The 22,435-nt window shown below is 44.8% G+C and overlaps 2 protein-coding genes across 6 annotated transcripts in view; both read right to left on the bottom strand.

Moving 5' to 3' along the window:
- LOC116841768 overlaps positions 1–15,191 on the bottom strand; it is a 156,978-nt gene extending 141,787 nt beyond the window's left edge. For both annotated transcript variants that reach the window (XM_032810112.1, XM_032810113.1), the window contains exon 1: positions 15,059–15,191. In XM_032810112.1, coding sequence (XP_032666003.1) covers positions 15,059–15,117 — 59 coding nt within the window. In that variant the 5' untranslated portion in view covers positions 15,118–15,191. The remainder of the gene's footprint in view (positions 1–15,058) is intronic.
- The window catches only part of LOC116841765 (mucin-12-like), a 65,923-nt gene continuing 56,291 nt past the window's right edge, over positions 12,804–22,435 (bottom strand). For all 4 annotated transcript variants that reach the window (XM_032810108.1, XM_032810106.1, XM_032810107.1 and 1 more), the window contains one exon: positions 12,804–20,843. In XM_032810108.1, the coding sequence (XP_032665999.1) occupies positions 18,277–20,843 (2,567 nt within the window). In that variant the 3' untranslated portion in view covers positions 12,804–18,276. The remainder of the gene's footprint in view (positions 20,844–22,435) is intronic.

The following is a 22,435-nucleotide window of genomic DNA, read 5'->3' as shown; positions in this document are numbered from 1 at the left end:
TTTTCTAATTACGTAAATTTCTAATTGTGCATACATAAAAAATTAGGTTAGCATAATATCGCGATTTAGCGCGAAGTAATTTGTGTCTAATGCGTTTAAACGCGGTAAACAGTGTTCGACTGATAATTCATCGCACGCGACCAACACGCGACGCGCACGCGAGATCGTGCGGAAGGAGACAGTTGTGTGGCATGATGAAATGAGGATTTTCGCACAGACGAGGAAAGACGCGTCACTTATTCCGTTTACGCTCGAACGCTCACCGTCGATTTAGGATCGAGCCCCTCTTCTCGCGCAAAGTTTCTCAATTATTCAGCTCGCGCCACGCCCGGCACGACTGCGGTCGGAAGAAACTCGCTTCACGGCGAATCTACCGTGACGACCACCTCTCGACGACATTTACCAATTTAAATAATGCTCAAGCATTAGTACCTAAATCTCTCAGAGCGACATACGTGAGTTGCGCGAGGGGCTTCGACCGGATTCGCCCAATCTCCTTGAGTGCAACTGCCGATAAAGTCGCTCCGGAAATACCGGAATCATGCTCCGATATCAGGGACTGAGATATGACATTTGCATACGAACACGAAAGAACACCTTCCGACAGAGTACGTGCACCGTGAGAAAAATATTTAAAAAATTTTTAAAATATTTTTCTCTTAACCATGATTTGCAGTAATTGTTTCTCTATGTGATTATACAATTACAGACACCAGCAATTTTTTCTCTGTCCAAAAAAAATTGTTGATGCGAAAACCTAAAATTACTTTTGACTGTGTGCAGTTATATCTTTAGCAATGATTATTATTATCACTGACATTGTAGTAGAATTTAATTTAAAAAATATTTTTCTCTTGGCCATGATTTGCAGTAATTGTTTCTCTATGTGATTATACAATTACAGACACCAGCAATTTTTTCTCTGTTCAAAAAAAATTATTGATGCAAAAACCTAAAATTACTTTTGATTGTGTGCAGTTATATCTTTAGCAATAATTATTACTATATTATTATCACTGACATTGTAGTAGAATTTAATTTAAAAAATATTTTTCTCTTGACCATGATTTGCAGTAATTGTTTCTTTATGTGATTATACAATTACAGATACCAACAATTTTTTCTCTGTGCACGTGTCGAATTTTCCCGGCGAAGCGCCCTTCTCGAGGCCGCGTGCTGATTCAAATATTGCACTGCCGATCGTGGCGCGTGCGACACGACGAGATAAAAACGCGGCTCTCGAACGAGTTCGTAACGACGTCGAGGAGAGCAGTGGCTGTGTCAGCAACAATGACGACGACGACGACGACATCGACAACGCGATGTCGGAACTTGGAGAGATCGTGGAGCACGAAGCCGAAGGGGGAAAGGTGCCGGAAGGCTGCCGGATGAAAAGGCTGCGGTACGTGACGGCGGATGCGTGGGTTCCCGGTATCTGCCGCGGTGGGGTACGAGGGCACCGATATTGGGTTAGTTTTTGCCGGCGGTTTCTAGTTTCCTGAGTAGTGCAATGAGGTCTGCGCGCTTCCCGTAGACGACGTACCACCGTTCCAGGTCGCAGCCACGCCGCTGCTGATCAATTTCACTATTTCTTTTTAACGGGACAAAGGAGAGAAGAGAGCGAGAGACGGTGTGTTCTCGCGTCCGCGTCGTCTTCGGGTCTCTCCGACGAGGACGACGTTGTACAATAGCTTATTACACGGCCGACTCTAACTCTCTCCTTCTCTCGCACGCGCGCGCGGCAAGAGTAAAACCGTTAGCGTCGAATACCCGACGTCGGGACGTAAGACGCGCGAAACGCATATCCAGGCTGCGAGAGGTGAGAGAACGCGAGGAGAGACGGCGTGAAAACGATCGCCGGACTTGTTTGTCCTTCCGCCTCCTCCGCGCTGGAACACGCTCGCGAAGTTCTGCGTCCCTCGCAAATATCGTAACCCCGTCGGCAGCCAGCGGCCACGGGCGCAATTTAAAGTAGTTTTTCGCGCCTCGTAAAGCGAGCGCGGCCACGCGTGAAATACGCCATGAAATCGGCAGAGGCGAAGGTAATTAACGGTGTCGCGGAACAGGTTGCACGTGGGTGACGTTACTCGGGAAGGCGTTCGCAAAAAAGTTCAGATAGGGCGCCCAGGATAGATGGGACTGCAACAGGATGTGCAACCGGCGCGTACACCCGACCGCAAATGGCCGGACGACTTTTTCCGCCGGATCGCCTAGAAATAAATACAACGCTCTCTAGATTTAATCGGCTCGATCGATTCTTATGAATTTCTCCGTGTCCGTAGCGGCTTGAAAATTCGTCACCGAGACTATTTCCTGTCCCGGCGAATTTAATATTGACGCGATATTGCGACAATGCCAAACGGGAAATAGATAGAGAGAGAAACAGGGAGACAGAGAGAGAGAAACTTGTTTAATTTGTTAATCTGCGAATTTATATTCGAATAGCCAGAATTTTTCATATCAGTCAGTTTCAAAACTCTCAATATCCCGCTGTAAATTGAATGCTTCCATTACTTGCGATAATGAGGCAAAAGGCATTCAGTATTCGCTCAATTAGCGAATCCATTTGTTGAATAGTTATCTCGTTTCGCGATTAATTGTTTTCCTCAATATTTGTCTAATGCTGTCACATATAATTGTTGAGACCTTGAAGAATTTGAAGTGGATCGTTGAGAAATTTAGGATGGACCATACTCGCGGCACACATATCGCGAGAGAAGAAATATCTGAAAAATATTTATTCGCACGCACGCACAATGGATAATGTGAACGTATTTATTTACATTTAGATTCTATTGAATAGAATGAACAATTCCTGTCAACAATTGCTTTCATGAGGAGCAATAATATTTTAGAAAAATATATATATTTTTAGGGAATGTTTTGTTTAACGCTATGTAATCTCGTTTAAAGATTAACATTTCAGAAGTAAAGATATTTTTCCAGACAAAACCACCCTTCTTTCCTATGCAATAAATATTGTCCCCAATACCCGTCGAATAAATATTTATTTTCTATTTTTCCAGTCACAGTGTACATACGTGTAACGATAATATTTCTTCGTGATAACTCAACAATCGCATCGCACGCATTAACGGATCGGTGACGCGCTGGAAAGGAAGAAAAGGCGATAAATAGATAAACGCGATTCGCAGTGCAGCGCGTCCGATTACCGACGAAAAGCTATCGGCAATGTGATAGCGAACTTTTCTCACGTTCATCATTGGCTCTTTCGGCTCTCGAAGTCCACGCGGAGGCCGATAACGGTATGGTAATGGCGTAAACCCGGCGTGAACACCATCGCCGGGTTTAACTTTCATTAAGGTCGGCAAGTATGACCTTTACATCCACCGGTCCCTTATCTACCTGTCGACGCTCCAAAACCGTGACTTTTTCTCACGTCCAACATCCTCCTCAACATTCCCCTTAAGTCGGATACGCCGATACGCGAGCCGTCGTCACCATTTTTGCGACTGGATTTTCACACGAGAGCGACGTGCAGGACGAGTTACTACGTGCCGACAGAGCGAACGACTGAGTCATGAACGGCGCGTCGTACTGATCAATAGGAAATTAGCGGTGACACGAGCAAAATGGGATAAATCACACTTGATGGCCGAAAATCAGACAAGCCGCGATTTATTGGCCGCAGTTGGGTTACATCATCGACTACGTAACAATGGCGATAAAATAGGCGGAGCGCGATTAAATTGCGCCACCATGAATCGTCGCGACTGTAATTCCTCGCTTTTCTAGACAGTCACAAAGAGCTATTGATCGCACCGAAATCACTCCATTTCGCGCGAGCTTGAATATTTGATCAAATTATCAGAGATAATGACGGCGCGAAAGCATCGGTAATTGTTTCTCATCGTGAGGAGATTTCAGTCCCGCAGGAGAACTTTGCGAGGAGGCAGACGCCGCGTTCTCAGGCGTGCCCTGCAAATTTTCCCATCAGGTTGTTCGCTGGGCGCGCTCACCAGCTACGGGCAGCATGCACAATGTTGCTTTTATACGGGTGACGCGGCCCACATCACGTGAAGGCCGTCGACCCGCAAAAAGGGCGAAACAACTGGCCGGGCCTGATAGCCGCGGCAATCAATCTGTTAATATCGACTCGAGGCACCGATTAAGGTACCCAACAACCACGAAACGCGAATAACCCGCTCGCAAATAATCAACGACGAAAAGGGACCGGCGCGAGATTATATTGGCAAATTGCCAAGTATAAGGTATCCAAGATTCTGGAACGTTTCTCCGTCCGTACGGCGCGGAGTGAAAGGAAATATCGAGAGTCTCGATTATTAATTGTTGCGACGAATATGTGAGCGGTTCTGCCGCACGATTAATGAATCCCGCGCAACGGAACAATATATTTCTTACGAGGAGAAAGTCAGTTTCCCATCACTTTCAGGAAAATTGTAAGAATAGGAGGAATCAATTTCAACGACGCGGAAAAAAGTTTCAATCTCGGGTAAGTGAACGTGGGAACCAGACAGAAAATTCGCTGACGAGAAATTATATTTCTGCCACCGTGAATGAAAACATTCGTCTGACTATTCAGCCGTATTGAAACTCAGTTTGAGATAACTGAGAGTAATTGATGAGTAGAAACCTCCTATAGGAGGTTCCTCTCTGTTCCCATTAAATTTATCCTTTGCTATCTAAATCTCTTAAAGTAAAAGGCGACATTTTTATTTAAGATGATAGTGAAAATACCACCAAAATGAATAGTTCACTCGAGATTAGAGTGGATTCTGACCGTATTCTCCCCGTATGAGTGGATGTTTCAATCGATTAGAGTGAATTAGGTTCCCTACTGGTGAAACACATCGGATTCACTCTTCAATTTCGAATGAAAATATTCACTCAACGATTCAGGATAGAACATACGCTTTATATGAATAAAAAATAGCTCTAATTCGAGTGACTTAAATTCAACTGTTATTCTGCTTTTCAAGTGAAATCTCGCTTCAAGAAATCTAGAGAGTACAGCCGAGTTTTTCAAGTAACAGAAAATTCAGTTACACTAACGGAGTTGTTTATTCCGTGCAGGCTACTGAAATGTGCTCGCCGAATAGACACGTTGTCGAGGATTTTAAAAGATCAAGAGAATTGTTCCTTTTCCCCAGACTTTTCGCCAGGAAGAAATCAAATGCGTACCTGTTAGTCGTTAGTCAATGCTGTTGCGTTTACCCGAGCCATCACCACCGAAACACCCTGTATAATCGCCGCGTTGCTCAGGAACTTTGTTCCGCACGCGAATCCTGCCATTTTTCATTGCGCCAAAGGATTTCTTCGCCGAGCGTGTGAAAAATCGTACGCGTAGGCGGCAATATGGCGGGGCATTGTCCTGGTCGAAGCGGGCCATGTAGCGAGCGCTCTTTGCGTCAAAAACGAGTGAGGATCGGCGCTTTTAACGGTCCGAGGCGCTTTTAATGATACGCGCGATCTTACGTAGGTAGTTCGAGACACGAAGATCGACGACGACACGACAGCAACGGCGAGGCAACTCCTTTGCAACATTGTTCACGCTTGACCCCGAAAAAAAGACGCCTCGGCGTAATTTGCTCGCTGGGAACGCGAGCTTTTACCGGCTCTAACCACACCGCAATATATGCACTTTCCTTTCCAAATTGCTAGTGTATAATCGGTGGTAATATATTCGCATGAAAATTATGGTGCAAATATGATGTTTAAGCGTACGTTCTCGAATTAGAATCCGCCGACAACAAACTCTCAAAACCCTCGCTCTTTCAACGTTAAAATTCATGGTTATTTTAAAGTTAAAAAATAGAGAGTACAAAAAAACTTCCATTAGTGTAATTGAATTTTCTGTCACTTGAAGACCGAATAAAAAACTCGATTGTGGGAACAGAAAGATTCCCGTAGAAGGTTTCTGTTCAGTGCCAATTGCTCTCAGTTATCTCAACCGTTTTTCATCCGAATGTTGCAACCAAATGTTCAAACGAGTGTTTCCGGTCACAGCAACAGAGATATTATTTCTTCTCAGCGAATTTTTCATCTGATTAATTTTTCTCATTCGGTTAATCGAGCAAAAATATTTTTCTTCCATGAGAATATTCATCAAAGTTATTATCAAGAAATTAAAACAGCAAAAAAACCGCTATCGTAAGTGTTCTAGCAGACACATTTTCCGGCAGTAAAGAATCTACGTCACAACATATACACGGAAAAAAATATATGACACGTATAATCAGAAATATTTAGTTGTAAGTAGTACAGTTGCATCACTCTAGCTATCTTTGTTTGACGGTGAATGTGTACTGTTGATATGATTCATAAGTAAACCTACTCAAAAGTTACACTCCGATTTCTTTCTAATTTGGCACAAATGTAGAAGTACAAAAAATATTTAGGTCATATTTTTTCATTTTGACCCACTTTGAGTTTCACGGACAGTTTATAGTTTTTTAATGTTTTCACTCCTATCATCAACAAGTGCAACAAAAATGCATAAGAAATAAAATTGAATACAAGATATAGACGTTTTTGGTTTACTGATTATGGATATGAAGTTAAATATATAAAATTATTTGTATAAATAAATTTGTATAATAAAATGTTTAAACAAAACACGTAAAAAGTTGAAAAAAAATTATTTATACAAATAATTTCTCGGTTTGGTCGAGATTCGAACTATGTTTGACAAATTTAACACAAATTTAAAATATTTTAGTTGGAATCTCAGGTAAAGAAATTTAGAATGGTTCGTGTCTCAGCTATACCAATTTTGTTAAAATTTTAATTAAAATTGCCGGATTTCTCGGTTTGGCCGAGATTCGAATAATTTTTGACTAATTTAGCACAGATTTAAAATATTTTGGTTGAAATCTCGGCTAAAGAAATTTAGAATTGTTTGTGTCTCAACTATACCGATTTTGTTAAAATTATTTAGCTCTATCTTGTATTCAGTTTTATTTCTTATGCATTTTTGTTATACTTGTTGATGATAGAAGTGAGAACATTAAAAAGCTATAAATTGCGCGTAAAATTCAAAGTGGGCCAAAATGACAAAATATGACCTAAATATTTTTTGTACTTTTACATTTATGCCAGATTAGAAAAAAATCAGAGTGTACCTTTTGGATAGGTTTATTTGTTAGTTACTTTGGTATACTAATTGCGTCACTATAGTTGCGCATGATTTTGTTGTGACAACCAGAAATCGTTTGGGGTGAATACACTCTGGAACCAGACCTCGTCGTTGTAACTCAACAAATTGCTCTATAGATTGCAACGAGCACATAATTAGTCGTTCCACGTTTTACTATTGAATGGTTAGCGCAACCAGATTTATGTGTGGACCAACTATACTGTTTTCTCCCGTGCACGCAATTTTCTAACTTGCGAATCGTTCTTCGTAACCCTCGCAAAATCTCAAATGCCCTGTACGGATTACCTTACATAACGCGCAAGATTGGACACAACGTGAACTAAGCTTAGTCATTTCCCAGCCACAGTTAGAGACGCGGTGTTTTGAGCCGAAATACGAAAAACGTGAGGAGGGTAAAAAGTACCGTCGCCCGGTGACCTCGAAAGAGTCCTTAATTCGCGCTCTCCTCCGCGGTTCGCCGTAATGGCGGGCTTTTGCGCGAGGGAACCAGATCTCAAGGCGTGAGCTCGTCGGAAAAAGCCCGTGAGAGATTGCGAGAGGAGCAGGAGGAGGAGATGGAGGAGGAGATGCAGGAGAAGGAAGAGGAGGAGGAGGGAGAGGAAGAGAAGCAGGAGAGAAACGAGATAGCGGTGCTGTCCTCCATGGACTTTTCTCTCATCTGCCTCCCCCCTCCCGCCCTCCCTGCCGCTCTTTCTCTCTTTCTTAGCCGTGCCATTTTGCTTCAACTTTGTTTCGCCGGCACTTTCAGTCGGATGTCATGGGACGTCATTTCCGACGGGAACGATACGCGTTGCAAAGAATTTAACATGTTGACGGACAAGCATAATGCGCAAAGGTCGAGAGAAAAGCGGAGTCCACGTTCTGTCTTGTGTGTTCCTCGATATACGATATGCGCTACGTATAGACAAATATTCTCAGATGCGAAGAATTTTTTCGGACCGTCGGTGAAACTCCGGAATTTTGAAATTCTCAGCCCGCGCCAAGAATACAGCGAAGATTGCGCAGCCTCTCTTGATATATCTCTCTTACACGACGATCTTTCATCTCGAGTAATACCCTGCGTCCCTTTTTTCCGGGGCAAGCTGAACCGGCCGGCGGGAGACGATCGGAACGAGGTGTATTACTCTCATGATATTCCTCGAGTTTTCAAGCCGCGAGCGCACGGTTAACGGCCGTCGCTTTTGTCCGAGGATACCTTAGAAATATTAATGCAGGCAGAAAAGACGGAAGGGGGAAGGTGACAGAGAAGGTGAGATAGCGGTGCAGTCCCCTGTCCCTTTTCACGCGCGGAACTTTGTTGCAGGAACATTTTTCTCGTTAATCACGCAATTTTTCAGCCTGACAGGAAACACCCTCTTTCGAAGCTTCATCGATTAATCTCGAGCGGCGGCGGCAACGGCGACGGCGGCTACATCTGCTTGAATCACCGGCGTTACTTTAGAAACGTAAGACGTCCACGAGACGACAATACCACGTACCGAATCCTAAACCGCTTACTTCTATGATTAATTTCCCCGTTTACTCATCGGCGACGCGCAAACGTTTGCCGAGTTTCTCAAATAGCCGTCGTCGTATTATTTCATATCTTATTGAAGCCCGCAGGAATTGCAGGACGTCTCTGCGGAGAATGAGTCGATATTTTGCGATAGACGAGGATCGCTTATATCGACCGCCGTAAGTATTGGCTTTCGCTCCTGGGACGCTCCGAGCGCGCGAGAGAGAGAAATTATAATTTAGGTAGAGGCATTATGCAGGTAGTGTAGTTTGGTATTATAATTCTCCTACGAAAGCGGCTTAGTGCATGGGCGCAAGAGTTGTGCGGCAGTGGGCCACGTAAGCGAAAGAATCGTTTGACATAATTTTCCGCGGGTAAGACCTCGAAGGGGAAAGCCGCAATTACGCGAAATACCGGTGTCACATCGATCGCGGTTCGTATTTCAAATGGTTTACTGCGCGATTATGTTTCGCCTTCTCTTTGGTCAACAAGGCGTAGAGTCTTATCGAGGTCCACGCGGACCATCTACAGAAATGTACGAGACTTTCCAATCACTGATTGATGCCGATCGTGTAAATTTCGTTCTCCGCACGCGCACATGCGTTCTCTCTGCATTCTGAGCTACGCCATGCAAGATTCAAGCAGCTCGTGCTTCTTCCCCCGCGTAAATTACACGGCCGAGAATAATCTCGACCATATCGCAGTCAATTATAACAAATAGTATCTGAAATCAGTCATTAACTCGCGATATCGCTCTTCTCACGTTGAAAAAGTGTACTCGCGACAAAAGAAGAAGAAAAACGAAACAAAACAGTAGATGGAAATTCTATGATCGATAAACAATTTCGACCAACTCTTTGAGTTCGCAAGTTGGCCGAAAGAAAGGTCGGCAAGTTTCCTCATTCCGAGCTGAGTTTCCCCATTCCGAAACCGCGGACGGCAAAAAGCGGACTTATCGATCCTCCTTCGCGGATAAATCGAGCGCCGGCATGGCGATCGTCTGACAAATTACGTTGTCGCGGACAAAAAGCGCGAGTGCACGGTCCCCGCGCAAACGCACACGCTCGCGTCTCGGCCATGTATTATTCATTAGAAAATCACCGTCATCCCAATTTCGTGCGGCCGCTCGAAATTTCCGAAACCACTTCCCCGCTCGACTATGTGAAGTCGCCCGCGAGCATAGAACGCGATCCGACCAGCCGTTTATCGCCGCCAATTACTCTCGTCCACGAATCATCTATAAAACGTCAGGAACGCGACGAGGAGAAGGGTCGCGAAGAGTGGAGAGGAGAGGAGAGGAGAAAGAACGCCGAATGGGTAGGCGAGAGAGGTACCGGTGCGGCCCTCTTTGCCTCCTCCCCTCCCCTGCCCCTCTTCCACCCCGGGCCCTTTATCTCGCCGGCTTTTTTCCCGTGGGCCCCGGGCCCCTGTCCTCCGCGAGAGATTTATGCTACCGACATTGAAACTAAATTACGCTATAAATTAACCTTAAATTCGTGCTTTCGATGCATCCTCGACCTACCCGCCTTCCGCGCGTCCCCGGCGACGCGCTCAGCCGGACCTGGGTCCGTTCGCCGTCGACCTCGGCGACATTTCTGATTCCTCCTCCCTTCCTGCTCCGTCGCCCCCGCCCCGGATCCATCCTGTTCGCGCTTCGTTCCCGCGAGTGTAATTAAATGACGGACGGACGAACAATGAAACATTTGTTTGGACCGGCGGTGACAGCCTTCCCGGATTTCGGGCTTCTCGCTGATCCCAGCGCGATCGTGATTGGCATTTTCGGGCTTGTGTATTCTCGACGGGGGACTCGCGGTCGATTTAGGACACCGTCCTGCGTTCCCCTCTCGCGTTGCCTCGCCGCGCGCGTCGCGCATTTATCTTTATTAGGGATAAAGGCTCCTTCGTATTGGGAAACTTGGTAAATTTCATTCGCTATCAATTTAAGCTTCTCGCGTTGTACTCATCCCGTAAAGCTAGGATTATAATCTAAAGGGGGACTGAGAGATGGGAGATAATTCTTATTCTCGGCGATGATCGTGGACAGATAGTAAGCGACGGTCAATCCTTGGCGATGGAGTATACTGCGCGTCCAGCTCTGAGTTCGCAATCGAGTTACATGAAACTCGACGTGGCATGTGTAACCAATTCGTCACGTAATTCCGGGAAAGTGATTTGTATCAAAGGGCCCACTTTGATATCAAACTTGCGTCAAATGACACAATCAGGTGATCTGGCGTCGTAAATCAGGTCGGCGGTAGCTAATAATCGCAGAATTTACGGGACCACAAACACCGCGCGAAACGCGAAACTGCAAACGCAATCAGTTTCGCACACGGGAAATTTGTCATTCTCGTGTGTGTACCAGTTTGACCGCTTCAATTAAGGATAATCGGAACAAACGAGCACCATGAGTTTATACTGACCGCGTGGCGCGCTTTGTGTCGCGTATAAAAGAGGTATCCCCCATATTAATTACCGATACCGACCATTCGCCGCAGATCGCATGTATTTATCATGTCTCGGTCTCTCTGTTGCGATCTGTCGCGATTTTTTTCGCGACCATTCGCGTCATCGTTCAATCACGCAGATTCGAAAGCGCAACAGTAGCGACTGAACGGAGAGAAACACACCTGTCTCGTCGATCGTATCACAACGTGAGATAATCGATGATGGAAATTTTCTCTCTCTCTCTCTCTCTCTCTCTCTCTGCAATGTTTTCCATTACATTTATCAGGCAAATGCATTGTATTGAATTAATCATGAAATTTACATTTCATGGAGTGAAATTAAATTTGTAGGAGTGGAATCTCACTCAAAACGAGTGAAAAATTGCAGTATTTTTGCTTTTAAAATCACAAGAGTGAATGTTTCATTCAAGTTTAGAATGAATTCCTACTTCATATGAGCAAATGTTTCAATCGATTAGAATTAAATTAACACATATTGTGTTAATTTAACATATTGTCGTTTGACTATTTTACGTTCAATTTATATTCACCATTTGCCAATGTAGCATCAGTCACAAATAATTTTTTGTCAAATTTCGACGAATATGTCAATTTTCGACATATTATTTGCTACTTATTTATATATTTATGTTAAAATTAATATAAAAATTAGAGTGAATAAATTAGGGCATGCATATTTATGTTAAAATTAATATAAAAATTAGAGTGAATAAATTGGGGCATGCGAAATGTGTTAATACAAAATTTTGTACAATGTAGCACTAGTCTGCGAATTGATCGTCTTCTTCGCTTAAACTCGTGAAAAATGAAAAGTTCCATTCAAGTTCAATAAAATGTTTCATTCTTCGAGTTTACGCGAAAGAAATAGACACATGATCAATTTACCGACTGTGTTACGACTTAAAACTACGAGCACACTGTAGACAACCTAAAGTTTCACTCAGATTTTTGTGTTACACGAAATGTATTGTTTCAAATAACTTTGGATAATTTTTTTCGTATTTCTACTTCGTCATTCTGTGTGACAACGTGAGCGCCATACGAACTACTCATATGCACGCGATCTTTGCAAATCAACATTGGAAATAAAGTTGCATTTACATACCAAATTTACGTATGGCTACCTATCTGATTAATTAATAATCGCAGTCTTGCGGCGCAAATACTATCAGAATGCATCCATAGACCGTAGAGTGCAAAAGGAAACCGCGAAGCGAGCTTTGCGCGCTCGCATGCAAAAGCTTCTCGATTTGTTACGATTTTAATGACTGATTTTAATAGCACCTTTAACGAGCTGCCTTGATGCGCTCGTCAGCGTCGCACGAAATTTATGATCTCTGGCAGTACCGTAAGATCGTTATCGGTATAACTTCATCGTCGTCACGGCTGATCCTGGACGCGTTGCGCGCTGGTCTATGCCGGGTCTCTTTGACGAATACATCCCGTTAGAATCGCGGGGGCCAAAGTCCCGGCGTAATTTACGTCTCTGCTGCGTGCAATGCGATCCCACCCACGTACAGTACATACGCACAGCCTTACCCGGCGAGCATAGGACGCGATCGCACTGACAGTTCGACGATAATCGCATTGTTACGCGCGATAACAGTAGCCTCTTCTCTTGTCAAGCTGCCGTTGTCTTCTTCTGCGATCGATGGAGTGGCGCGCGCCGGATGGACTAAAGGCAGATCGAGATACGCTTGTCTCGGATCGATAATAAGATGCTTTATTGATAAAACAGAAGAATCAACAGAACGCGTGACCGTCAGGTACAATTTATCGTACGTAAACTTAATGCGCGCGATTAGGCGACGCGCGTGCAAACGTAACGCCTAGTGCATAAAGAGTGATCGCGCGATGCGGCGAGCGCTCCCCCTTCCTCTCTTCTCCTTCACACACATCGCCGAGTACGTAGAATTTATTTATATAAATACGTATGCGTATAATATATGTACGTATATATACGTCGTGTATATGCCTATGTGTGTGTGTATATGTGTATATATATATATATATATATATATATATATATATATATATATATATACACTTTATGTATATGCGTGAGTATATTTATATAGCATATTGCGTGTGTGAGTGCGCGCAGCTCCATGAGCCACGACTACACCTAATTACGATCGTTACGAGCGAAAAGAAGGATCGTGATATAGTCGGTGATTTGTGTGTTAGTGCGTACGCGATATGTTTGGTAACTGGTAAGTTGTAAGACTAGTGTTAATGTAATGTAAGTTTCACATCGGCGCGTCTAGGCAGAATGTGATGGTTTGCCTTACACGCGAATCGAGCAGACCGTCTGCCTCCTACAAGTCCGCGGAAACGTGAAGACCGGTGCGGATGGAGAGCTGTCGCCATCCTCTCGATTTCACAGCGAAAGCTCGGTGTCCTTTTGCAACTCGCGACACCGTTCGACACGAGATTCGTTCGAGGAGCGAATCGGAAATCGGACCGCGGGAGAGACAACGACGATGGCTACGTGAGAATGATGAAATCCGAGAGAGATTCCGTAGTGTCGTCGATCGGCGTTACGATAAACGAATAAGTCCTGTGGGACGACGACGGTGTATGCAATAAATAAGTAGACCGTAGTGTGGATAAACCGGAGATTCTATTGAGAACGGAAAGCCTCGAGTTTGGCATCGAGCGCCGAATTGGAATGAACTTAGGCGTGACATACATTCGTGGGCGCGGGACGCCCCTTTGTGCGTCAAGTAAGTTGAAAAGTGCGCGAAGTCGCATCTTCTCTCTGTGTAAGATAAAGAGAAAAACGAAAGGTTCGTTTACGGTGCGTTTGAGACTTTCTATCTCTTCTCGACCTATATCTATAGCGCAATAAATACAACACTAAATAAAAGCCTATTCTTAACATTCAACTTGTGATAACATCTACAACCATCGTATGCGTATAGAATATCTCAAAAGTCGCCACAAGCTGTACTTTGCGAGCCTACCTAAATCAAACGTTCGCTTCGTTGTAACGGAGTGTCAATTGGAAATTTTAGCGCGTTGAACTTCGAAGATGCGAATATGTTATATCCCGAGTAGAAATTTTGCTTCTACACTAATCCCGCAAATATCGTCGAATTTGAAGAATCATAACGGAGAATATCGAAATGTAACGTCATACAGGCTACTTTTCTACCTTGATGCTGCAAATATTGCTGTTTTCTCCAATGAGAGGAGCAATTCAAGAATTATTTAATATTTGATTATCTCTTATTCTACGTGTATTTAATATTTACTCGCAATTAATAGTTTATTAATTCTATAACTTCTTCAACTGCAAATATAATATATGCGATAAACAAATATTAAACAACTAATATAGCGGTATACGGAAAAACGTAAGAATAACGTAAATAGTAAGAGTTTTACTAAAATAAGAGATTCCTAAATAGTAGGAATATTAACTCAACGACAATCGATTATTCTTGGATTATTCTGGAGAATAATAAAATAAGGGAAATCGATTAATTTGTTTTTTGTTTACGTTTTTTGTCTGCTGCCGGCTTGATTACCAATAAGTACTTAAATGTAATAAAATAATATAGCTCGGTATAATAATAAAGCTAAGTGAAAATAAAAAGTAAAATATTGGCAGATTGAAAATAAAACTCGCTAAGCTAGTAGATAATAAAGTTCGGAAAACAAATCGTAGCACTATCAAGATTCAGATAGATATTTACGATCTTTGATTGAGAGAATAATTAATTATAAATACTCATGGATTCATATTGAGCTGTTTGTATCGATATTTCTTGTTGTATGAAGTATCTGTTACTAATTAACGAATAATAACAAGTTCTTAGAGTTACGATAATTTATCAATCAATGACGATTTAGAAGCGTTCGGCGTAGAATAGATTTTAACTCGAGATATCTCTTTGTTATCTCAGTGAGTTAAAGTCGAGAACGTATTGTGTAATAAATAATCTCACACACCTGGAAATATATCGCTGCCCGTATCCTGCGTCCTCCGTCCTGGCTTCCCGACCCAGCATCCAGCTCCTGTCTCCTTCGTGCTTCCGAACACTCACTCACCGATAATGACACTCGCGCAGATACGACTCGATCGAAGAAATACGTGTTAAGAAAATCCGATTAAGTATTCTCTATAATATCGACGAAATATTTTAATCTCACCCGACAACAATCGTAACTAACGCGATGCCGACGAGAAAATCCGATCAAGTATCCTCTATAATATTGACGAAATATTTTAATCTCACCCGACGACGTAAACAAAAAAAGCGACGCACGTGCTCCGCGGTATCCGCGTCGTTCGTCGGCTTGAGACGTAATGACTAGGTGACGGGCAAATATGCGACACGCGCGAGAGTACCAAAACAATTGATACCTGCCCAACCGTCAAAGTTACTCGCGTCGATCGCGCAACGTCACGAACAATAACAAACATACTCGGTGGCTGAGAAATCACGACGCTCTCACAGCATTACGGTCAAGAATGATTCAATTACTCCAGTTGGTAAATTATCAAATTATCAAGCTTGTATGCGAGGTACATATCGAAACGTATTGTAACATAAATTGTCATCGTTTTTTAACGTACGATTATTAGTTAACGTTCTGTTTCCAAACGAATTATACTTTTCCGAGTGGGGCCTTTGAACATCTGATCACGATAACGATTGAGGGCTTACTCCAGGACGGAATATAGGACGCAGGATGTAGTAGAAGTCAGCGACGAAGCTTGCAACTTCTGTTTCACTTCCTTTGAATCTCTAAACCCTACCAAAATTTTTAATGCCAAAAATAATTAAAAATCAAATGATAAAAGAATCTGAAAGAAGAAACTTTGTTGTTTGCTTGTCCACTCACCCATTAATTTCTCTTACCTTATTTATACAACATTTGTTTATCGCAATACTCTTTTTGCAGTTGAGTGAGTTACGTAACAAATACATTATACATTAAAATTAAGAGAAAGATTAAATGCAAATTATTAATAGAAATAATCAATGTTAAATAATTCTTAAATAAATCCTCACTGTAGCTTTAAAACAAAGATCCAACATGGAACATAAACTTATGAAATATAACCTGTATAGTGTCACATATATTCTGAGTTTTCCACTAGTTTTTTAAATTCGATAGAACCTGCAGGATAATGGTGAACTCAAAGTTCGACTAGAGTGCTCGCTGTTAATTTCACGCGAGAAATTTATTTTAACAAAATATCAATGTTAATCAAGACGCAGTCGTTGAACTGTTTCAGGTCGAAGGTTACAAAGTTGCAAAGAATGGCACCCGATACAACCCGAGTTTTTAGCAAAGCGCAAGTCAGCTTCGAATTCGCCGAAGGAACTCGCAACTTTTGAGACATCCTGTACCTGCTCTCAACTATGTCATACAATAAATAATATTGTTTAATGCTTATAGCACTTAAGCTTCGCGTCTGCGCCACAATCAAACGATCGCCCGGACCAGTACGAGCCGATCCAAGACGCGATTTTACTGCCACAGCGGTGATAACTGCCTGCGGATAGCTGCAGGCCAATAAATCCGCGACGAATAAATCGTGATGTGAGAGAGTTCATTCAATATTTAGATCGCGAAAGAAAGCGCCGAACAACTCAAGTGGCGTGAAACACGAGTGAAACGCGAATATTGACTCGCGTACTCTCGCGATATCCTGTAACTGATAACTGTGGATACAAATAGGTCGTACGACAGTCGTACGCGTGTGATCGAAATCGTCGAGCGATCGTTTAGTCCGCGCAGACACGCGATGTAACACATATATATAGTTATGCCATATATATCCACGTATATACGCACGTAACGTTATGTCTACTGGCACATATGAAATTGGCGCGCTTTTCTCATCGTGGATGAAAGCATGGCAGGACACGGAGAACCGCCTGGTTGAGCCTCTGTTATGGTGGCAGCGAGAGTATTCTTTTTCTTCTCTTTTCTTTCATATATTTTTCTTTTTTTATAAGATTTCTTCACAGATTATCTTTTCCTGTCTTTCTTTTTCATTTTCTCCCCTTTCTCCATCGTGAATGACGATCACTGATCTCGAGTGAACGCAACGATGACGATAAATGTGGACGCGACGAACATCGAAAGATATTACAAAACTGATCTTTCCACGTGTGCCCACTGATAAACTACGGCATGGTCAGAAATCCACGCGCGCGCTTCGTGTAACACGATTTTACGAGCAATCTGGAGATACAATTTTTTATTCGCGATAAAAGTCAACCTCAGATCGCTGGGTCGATCTCATTGTGTATGAATTCGCATGCGCAAGGATTCATGACCAGCCTGTATCGCGGTGGTAAGCGCATTACGCTAAGGTGAAAAAAAGTACCGGTAATTGCGTTACTAATTGTCTCGGATCTCTCTCGCTTCGATTGCCGCACGATGCTGATCAAATTGTCGTGAGACCATATGCCCATTTACAGGGCGCGTATAAATACGTATAAATAAATTAAATTAAACGAGATAACCTACATTATAAGCGAAATAAATAATAAATTATCTGCGGATTAAATTATTCATGATGATAAAATATGCGCACAGACGTAACAATCATAATAATGATACGTAATGAGCGTGAGCAAGCGTATCGAGTCATTTCGATGCACCAAATAAATTATTGATACGACAATCTCTCCGTTCATCTCGCGGCGTTGTGTAATTTAGTCGTCAATTTACGAACGCCGCGAATTGCCGTCCGAAAGCGCGATATGTGCAAGAGAAAAAAAAAAGAAAAATAATAAAGAGAGGCACTCAGAGAGTATCACGGAACGATAAATAAAAATCAATACGAGACAACGTAAATTCGGCGCCTCATTTACCGGCGTGTTAAAGTTTACGCTCATCTCCCAGGTAGCTCTCACGTTGGAAAAAGTTGTGCAAGACCAGGCCACAGGGCCTTTTTCCATGCCCATTTCGCCGACGTCCAGTCTGACTTTCGGCTATTGATTTTCACCCAACGACTTGCAGCGTGGATAGCAACAAATAAGTCGATTTCATCCCTAAAAATTTTTCACCCCTACTGAGGATGCCGGCTGCCGCGTCCCGCCCTCGCCGCCGCCGCGACGGGGAGTCCGCGCGGGTGTCCTCCTACCACGATCCGCCTGACAAGCTTGGTTCTTCTAGGAGAACTGCTGTCGCAAAACGGCGGATCATTAATTGATCTCAACGCTCGTGACCGAATTGGCGCGACGCTCGTCCTCCGTCACCGCGGGGTTCGAGGGCGACACGGTGAAACCTTCCAAGCCGCTCTCCACGAGGCTCATGAGGTTGTCGTGTTGTTGTAAGGGTACGCGCTTCTCGGCCCGAGCTTTCTCCTCGAGCTTCCTCTTCTCGGCGGCCGGATCGGTGGCGCCGTTTTTCGTGTTTTGCCAGATCAGCTGCTCCAACTTGGACATCTGTCGCTTGGTAATGCTCTCCACGACTTCGTTGTTCTCCACCGGCAAAGAGTGTTTGACCAATGTGGGCTTATAGGTCTTCACCTTCGAGTGACCCTGAATTATGTGATACATCGGCCCACTGATGGGTTTGTCCGGCTGTTTGTAATGCGAGAAGATCGGATCAGTGGTCAGACTGGGCACCGTTGTGGTTCGCGGAGACGTAGTCGATGATGGCGCGAGTGTTGGTTTTGTCTTTGAAGTCTCCTCAGTGTTGAGGATCTTCATCAATGGCGTCTGATTTTGGAGTTTTATATTCTCTTTGTGATCAATGTTCACGGTAGACGCATATTCCATGGTCGACGGAACCGTCGGAATAAAAGGGGCTGCCGAGGTAGTCATCGAATTTGTGACTGTCGCGAGCAATCGAGATGGCCGATGGTCGATCGACTGCTCAGACTCGGTGGTCTGCATACTAATTGTCGTCGGCGACGGCGGGCTGGTGAACGTCACGGGATACGGCTGCGGCGGTCGTTGGTGAGACTGTTCCACGCTCGGTGGAGGCCCCATCATGGTCTTCATGGCGGGTGCGTGCATGTGCGCCATAGGAGGCGACATATGGGACATCGACGAGGACGGCCGAAAGCCTGGGCGCATGCTACCGATGAAGTGCATCATGGCATGGTTTGGTCTGGACTGAGGATGCATCATAGACTGGGAGGCCGCTTGCGGAGGCACGAATATGTGCAAAGGACCGCCGACGTGCCTGACAGGCATTACCGGAGCAGAAGGTGGATGCGGTGGCTGATGAGGAAGCTGAGAGGGTGGCATCATCTTAGTCAACACGGGGGTAACGGACGGACGATTTTCTACGATCGGTAAGCTCGTCACCGTATTTCTTGTCGTTTGGGACTGCGCCTTCGGTGTTTGATGAGTCGTTTTCGTCATCTCGGACGTGATGGGGTTAGTCAAGGAGTTGTGGAGAGTCGTCAACGAATCAGACGAACTCGAGGAGGAGTTCTTCTCGACATAGTTCGTCGGCATCACAACGGTTACGGGACCCTTTTTCGCCTGGTGCGTCTCCAAATTTGATATAGTAGAGGGCGAGTTGGCGAGAACGATGTGCATCTTTTGTGACGTTTGCGTCTCGGTCACAGTTTCCTCCGTCTGTCCTCGCTCCCCTTCTTGATCAGCGGAGTCCATAGTAATAGTGGAGGTAGCAGTGGAAGTCTGCACGACGCTCTCCGAAGTTGAGGACATTGCCTCGGTGCTGACTTCTTTTTGACCCACAACAACCTCCTCGTTTTCATTACTGTTACCGTCCACGATGATGTTCGCGTTCTGCCCGACGACGACCTCGTGATTGCTCGAGGCTGCGGTGTGGTAATCCACCTCGTAATGGTCTTTGGAATAATCTGGAGTCTGCCATGTGACCTGGTTCGAGTCCGGGAACCCAGTGGAGGACGACGAAGTGGGCCCATTATTGTTGAGCCACCCACCAGACAGAGTCTGCGTCGATTGATAGATCAGGTTCGACTTCTCGAAGGACACGGATGGCGCAGTGGTCGCTTCGTATTTCGACCTGGTGCTCTGCGATGCGGTTGGTGCGTAGATGCTCTTGATAGTCTCAACCTGAGATATCGAGACGCCCTTGTTCGCCGGCGTCTTTGAGGTGGAGTACGGTCTCGATGAGGACGCGGGAGAGTAATATCCGTAATCCTTGGAGGGTGCAACGTGATATTGAGCGTCCTGAAGAAGGGGCCCCTCTTCCGTTTGCGTATTGAACGGTTGGGACGTGTCCGCGTACCCGATCACTTTGTCCTTGGACACGCCGGCGTTGTAGCTGGTGGACGTCTCGGCTTTTTGGGTCATGGGCGGCGGCATCATCATGGTGTACGGCTTCATCTTCTGACCGTAATACGGGCTCGGGTAGTAACTCGCCGGCAGCGACTGCAGCCGGTTCTGATTCCTGTAGTCGATCAGACCATTCCTGAAGCTGGTGGTACGCACGATCTTAGGCGGCTCGGCGCCGTTGCTGCCGGTGAATTCGTTCCTGTACGACGCGTCTTGGCCGGCTCGCGTGAACTTCGGGCCGTCCACGAACTGGAGGAACTGTTCGGGTATTTTCGGGCTGGTCTTCTTCGCGGTGACGCCCAGCACGAGAATATCGCGCTTCGACGAGGGTTCGGTTGTGTGCGAATCCAACCAGTACTGCACCCGGTCGAGAACGGGAGGGACATAGTCGAAGGTCGGATTGTTCTTGAGCGGGTCGCCGCGGCCCAGCGGCGTCCACTCGTCGTAGTCCATCCGGGGTGAGAATACCCGCGGCCGGCTGAAGTTCTGGCCTGCGAACAGAAATTTCGAGGGGTCGTCGTGACCGATTAAAGCCGGCGGGGTTCAGCGCGAGTCAACGGCGGCGAGAAACTCCGACCTCGGGTCACGTAGGGGCGCGCAGGTGACGCGAGGAGGCAGGCGGAGGACTGGCGATAGAGAGTTGCCAATTATACTTGGATCGGTGGACGTGCATAAACGAGAACTTGATACCTTGAATAATGAGGCCCGTCGTCGTGATTAATTGTTTTTAATTTTATTATAGCGCTCGCTCGCCCGCTCGTTCGCGCTTACGCGTCCCGATTGATTTATCCTTTACCGGCATCACTAACGTCACGATTTTCTAGGCTGCATAAATTTATGGGATGTTGCGTATATGCGAAAGAAAGAGAGGGAGGGAGAGAGAGACGACCACTGCCGCCGACTCGATGAGAATCGACGAACACGCGGGCGCAGATAGTCGCCGTATAAATTCATACGTCTCTTGAATACGCGATATATCGCGTAACAGCAAGCTACGTCTACGTGCCCGCACTTTCGTTTAATGTCATCGTCAACCTAGACTATATATCGTATACACGGTGAACCATTCGATACCACCATCCTACGATATAGCCTCTCCTCGCACGGCGATATTCCAACGAGTTCGGTCGTAAAATTTGCGACCAATTCAATCTATATATGTTATCTGAAATTACCTATTTCCCGAGAACGTTCAATAACGTTAAACTGTCGAAGACATCAGATTAGTAAATTTCTCTTCTTGTACACTGTGACGTGCATCACCGCGTAAAGATATGGTGAGGCGTTTCACAGCCGCCGTCTCAGAGAATTCATCTGATAGACAGATCCATAATCATCATATTGTTATCATGATCGGGCCGAAGAAGGCACTAATTTCCAGAAACAATTTTCATCGTCCTTCAAAGTAACGCCTTCGAGCAAACGTCATTCACCAGCGAAACTGTCCCGGGAAGCCGTCGAAAAACGGACAACGCCACGCTCGTTCCCATCGTTCGCGAACACGGCATGAAGCAACGCGCAGCCACCCAAGATGATAACGTTAAGTAGACCACCCCATACATCCGCTTCCCTGTGCGTTACGACAAGACGGAGGAGGATCCTGTTACGAAGTTGCAATTCACGTCGTGTCGTATCTCGTCGGGGTTACAGCGACGTTGGCTGGCACAAGCCCATCCCCGCGAAACGAGCACGCGCGCGCGCCGACGAGGACCTGTCCTCGCAGGAGCAAAGGAAGCGAGTCTCTTCTTAACGAAGTCCGAAGAGGAGGTAGACGAACCCGCCTCATCTCTCTTTTTCCGAAGGGAGAACGTAAGGCGCCTAGGTCGTCGCGCGAGCGTCAACGTATCAAGATCCCGTTTTAAGTGAGACACATCGGCCCGTTACGGTACCCAGAAAGACTTTCGTGATTATCACGAGATGAGACAATCGATAACGAAAACTCTACAATTTTTTTAATCACATTGATGAAATAAATATATTATACTGAATTAATCATTCAATTTGGAGTGAATTCCCGAGTCGAAATTTTGGTTCTATATTAAATCTTGAATTCTATAACGTAATAGGAGTTAAGTTAGCAAAG

The sequence above is a fragment of the Odontomachus brunneus genome, unplaced genomic scaffold, assembly GCF_010583005.1.
Source record: "Odontomachus brunneus isolate Ranch 3 - 2012 unplaced genomic scaffold, Obru_v1 Obru_scaffold_018, whole genome shotgun sequence".
Taxonomy (NCBI): Eukaryota; Metazoa; Arthropoda; class Insecta; order Hymenoptera; family Formicidae; genus Odontomachus; species Odontomachus brunneus.
The sequence above is the reverse complement of the archived record's forward strand: the minus strand, read 5'-3'. Positions and strand labels throughout refer to the sequence as shown.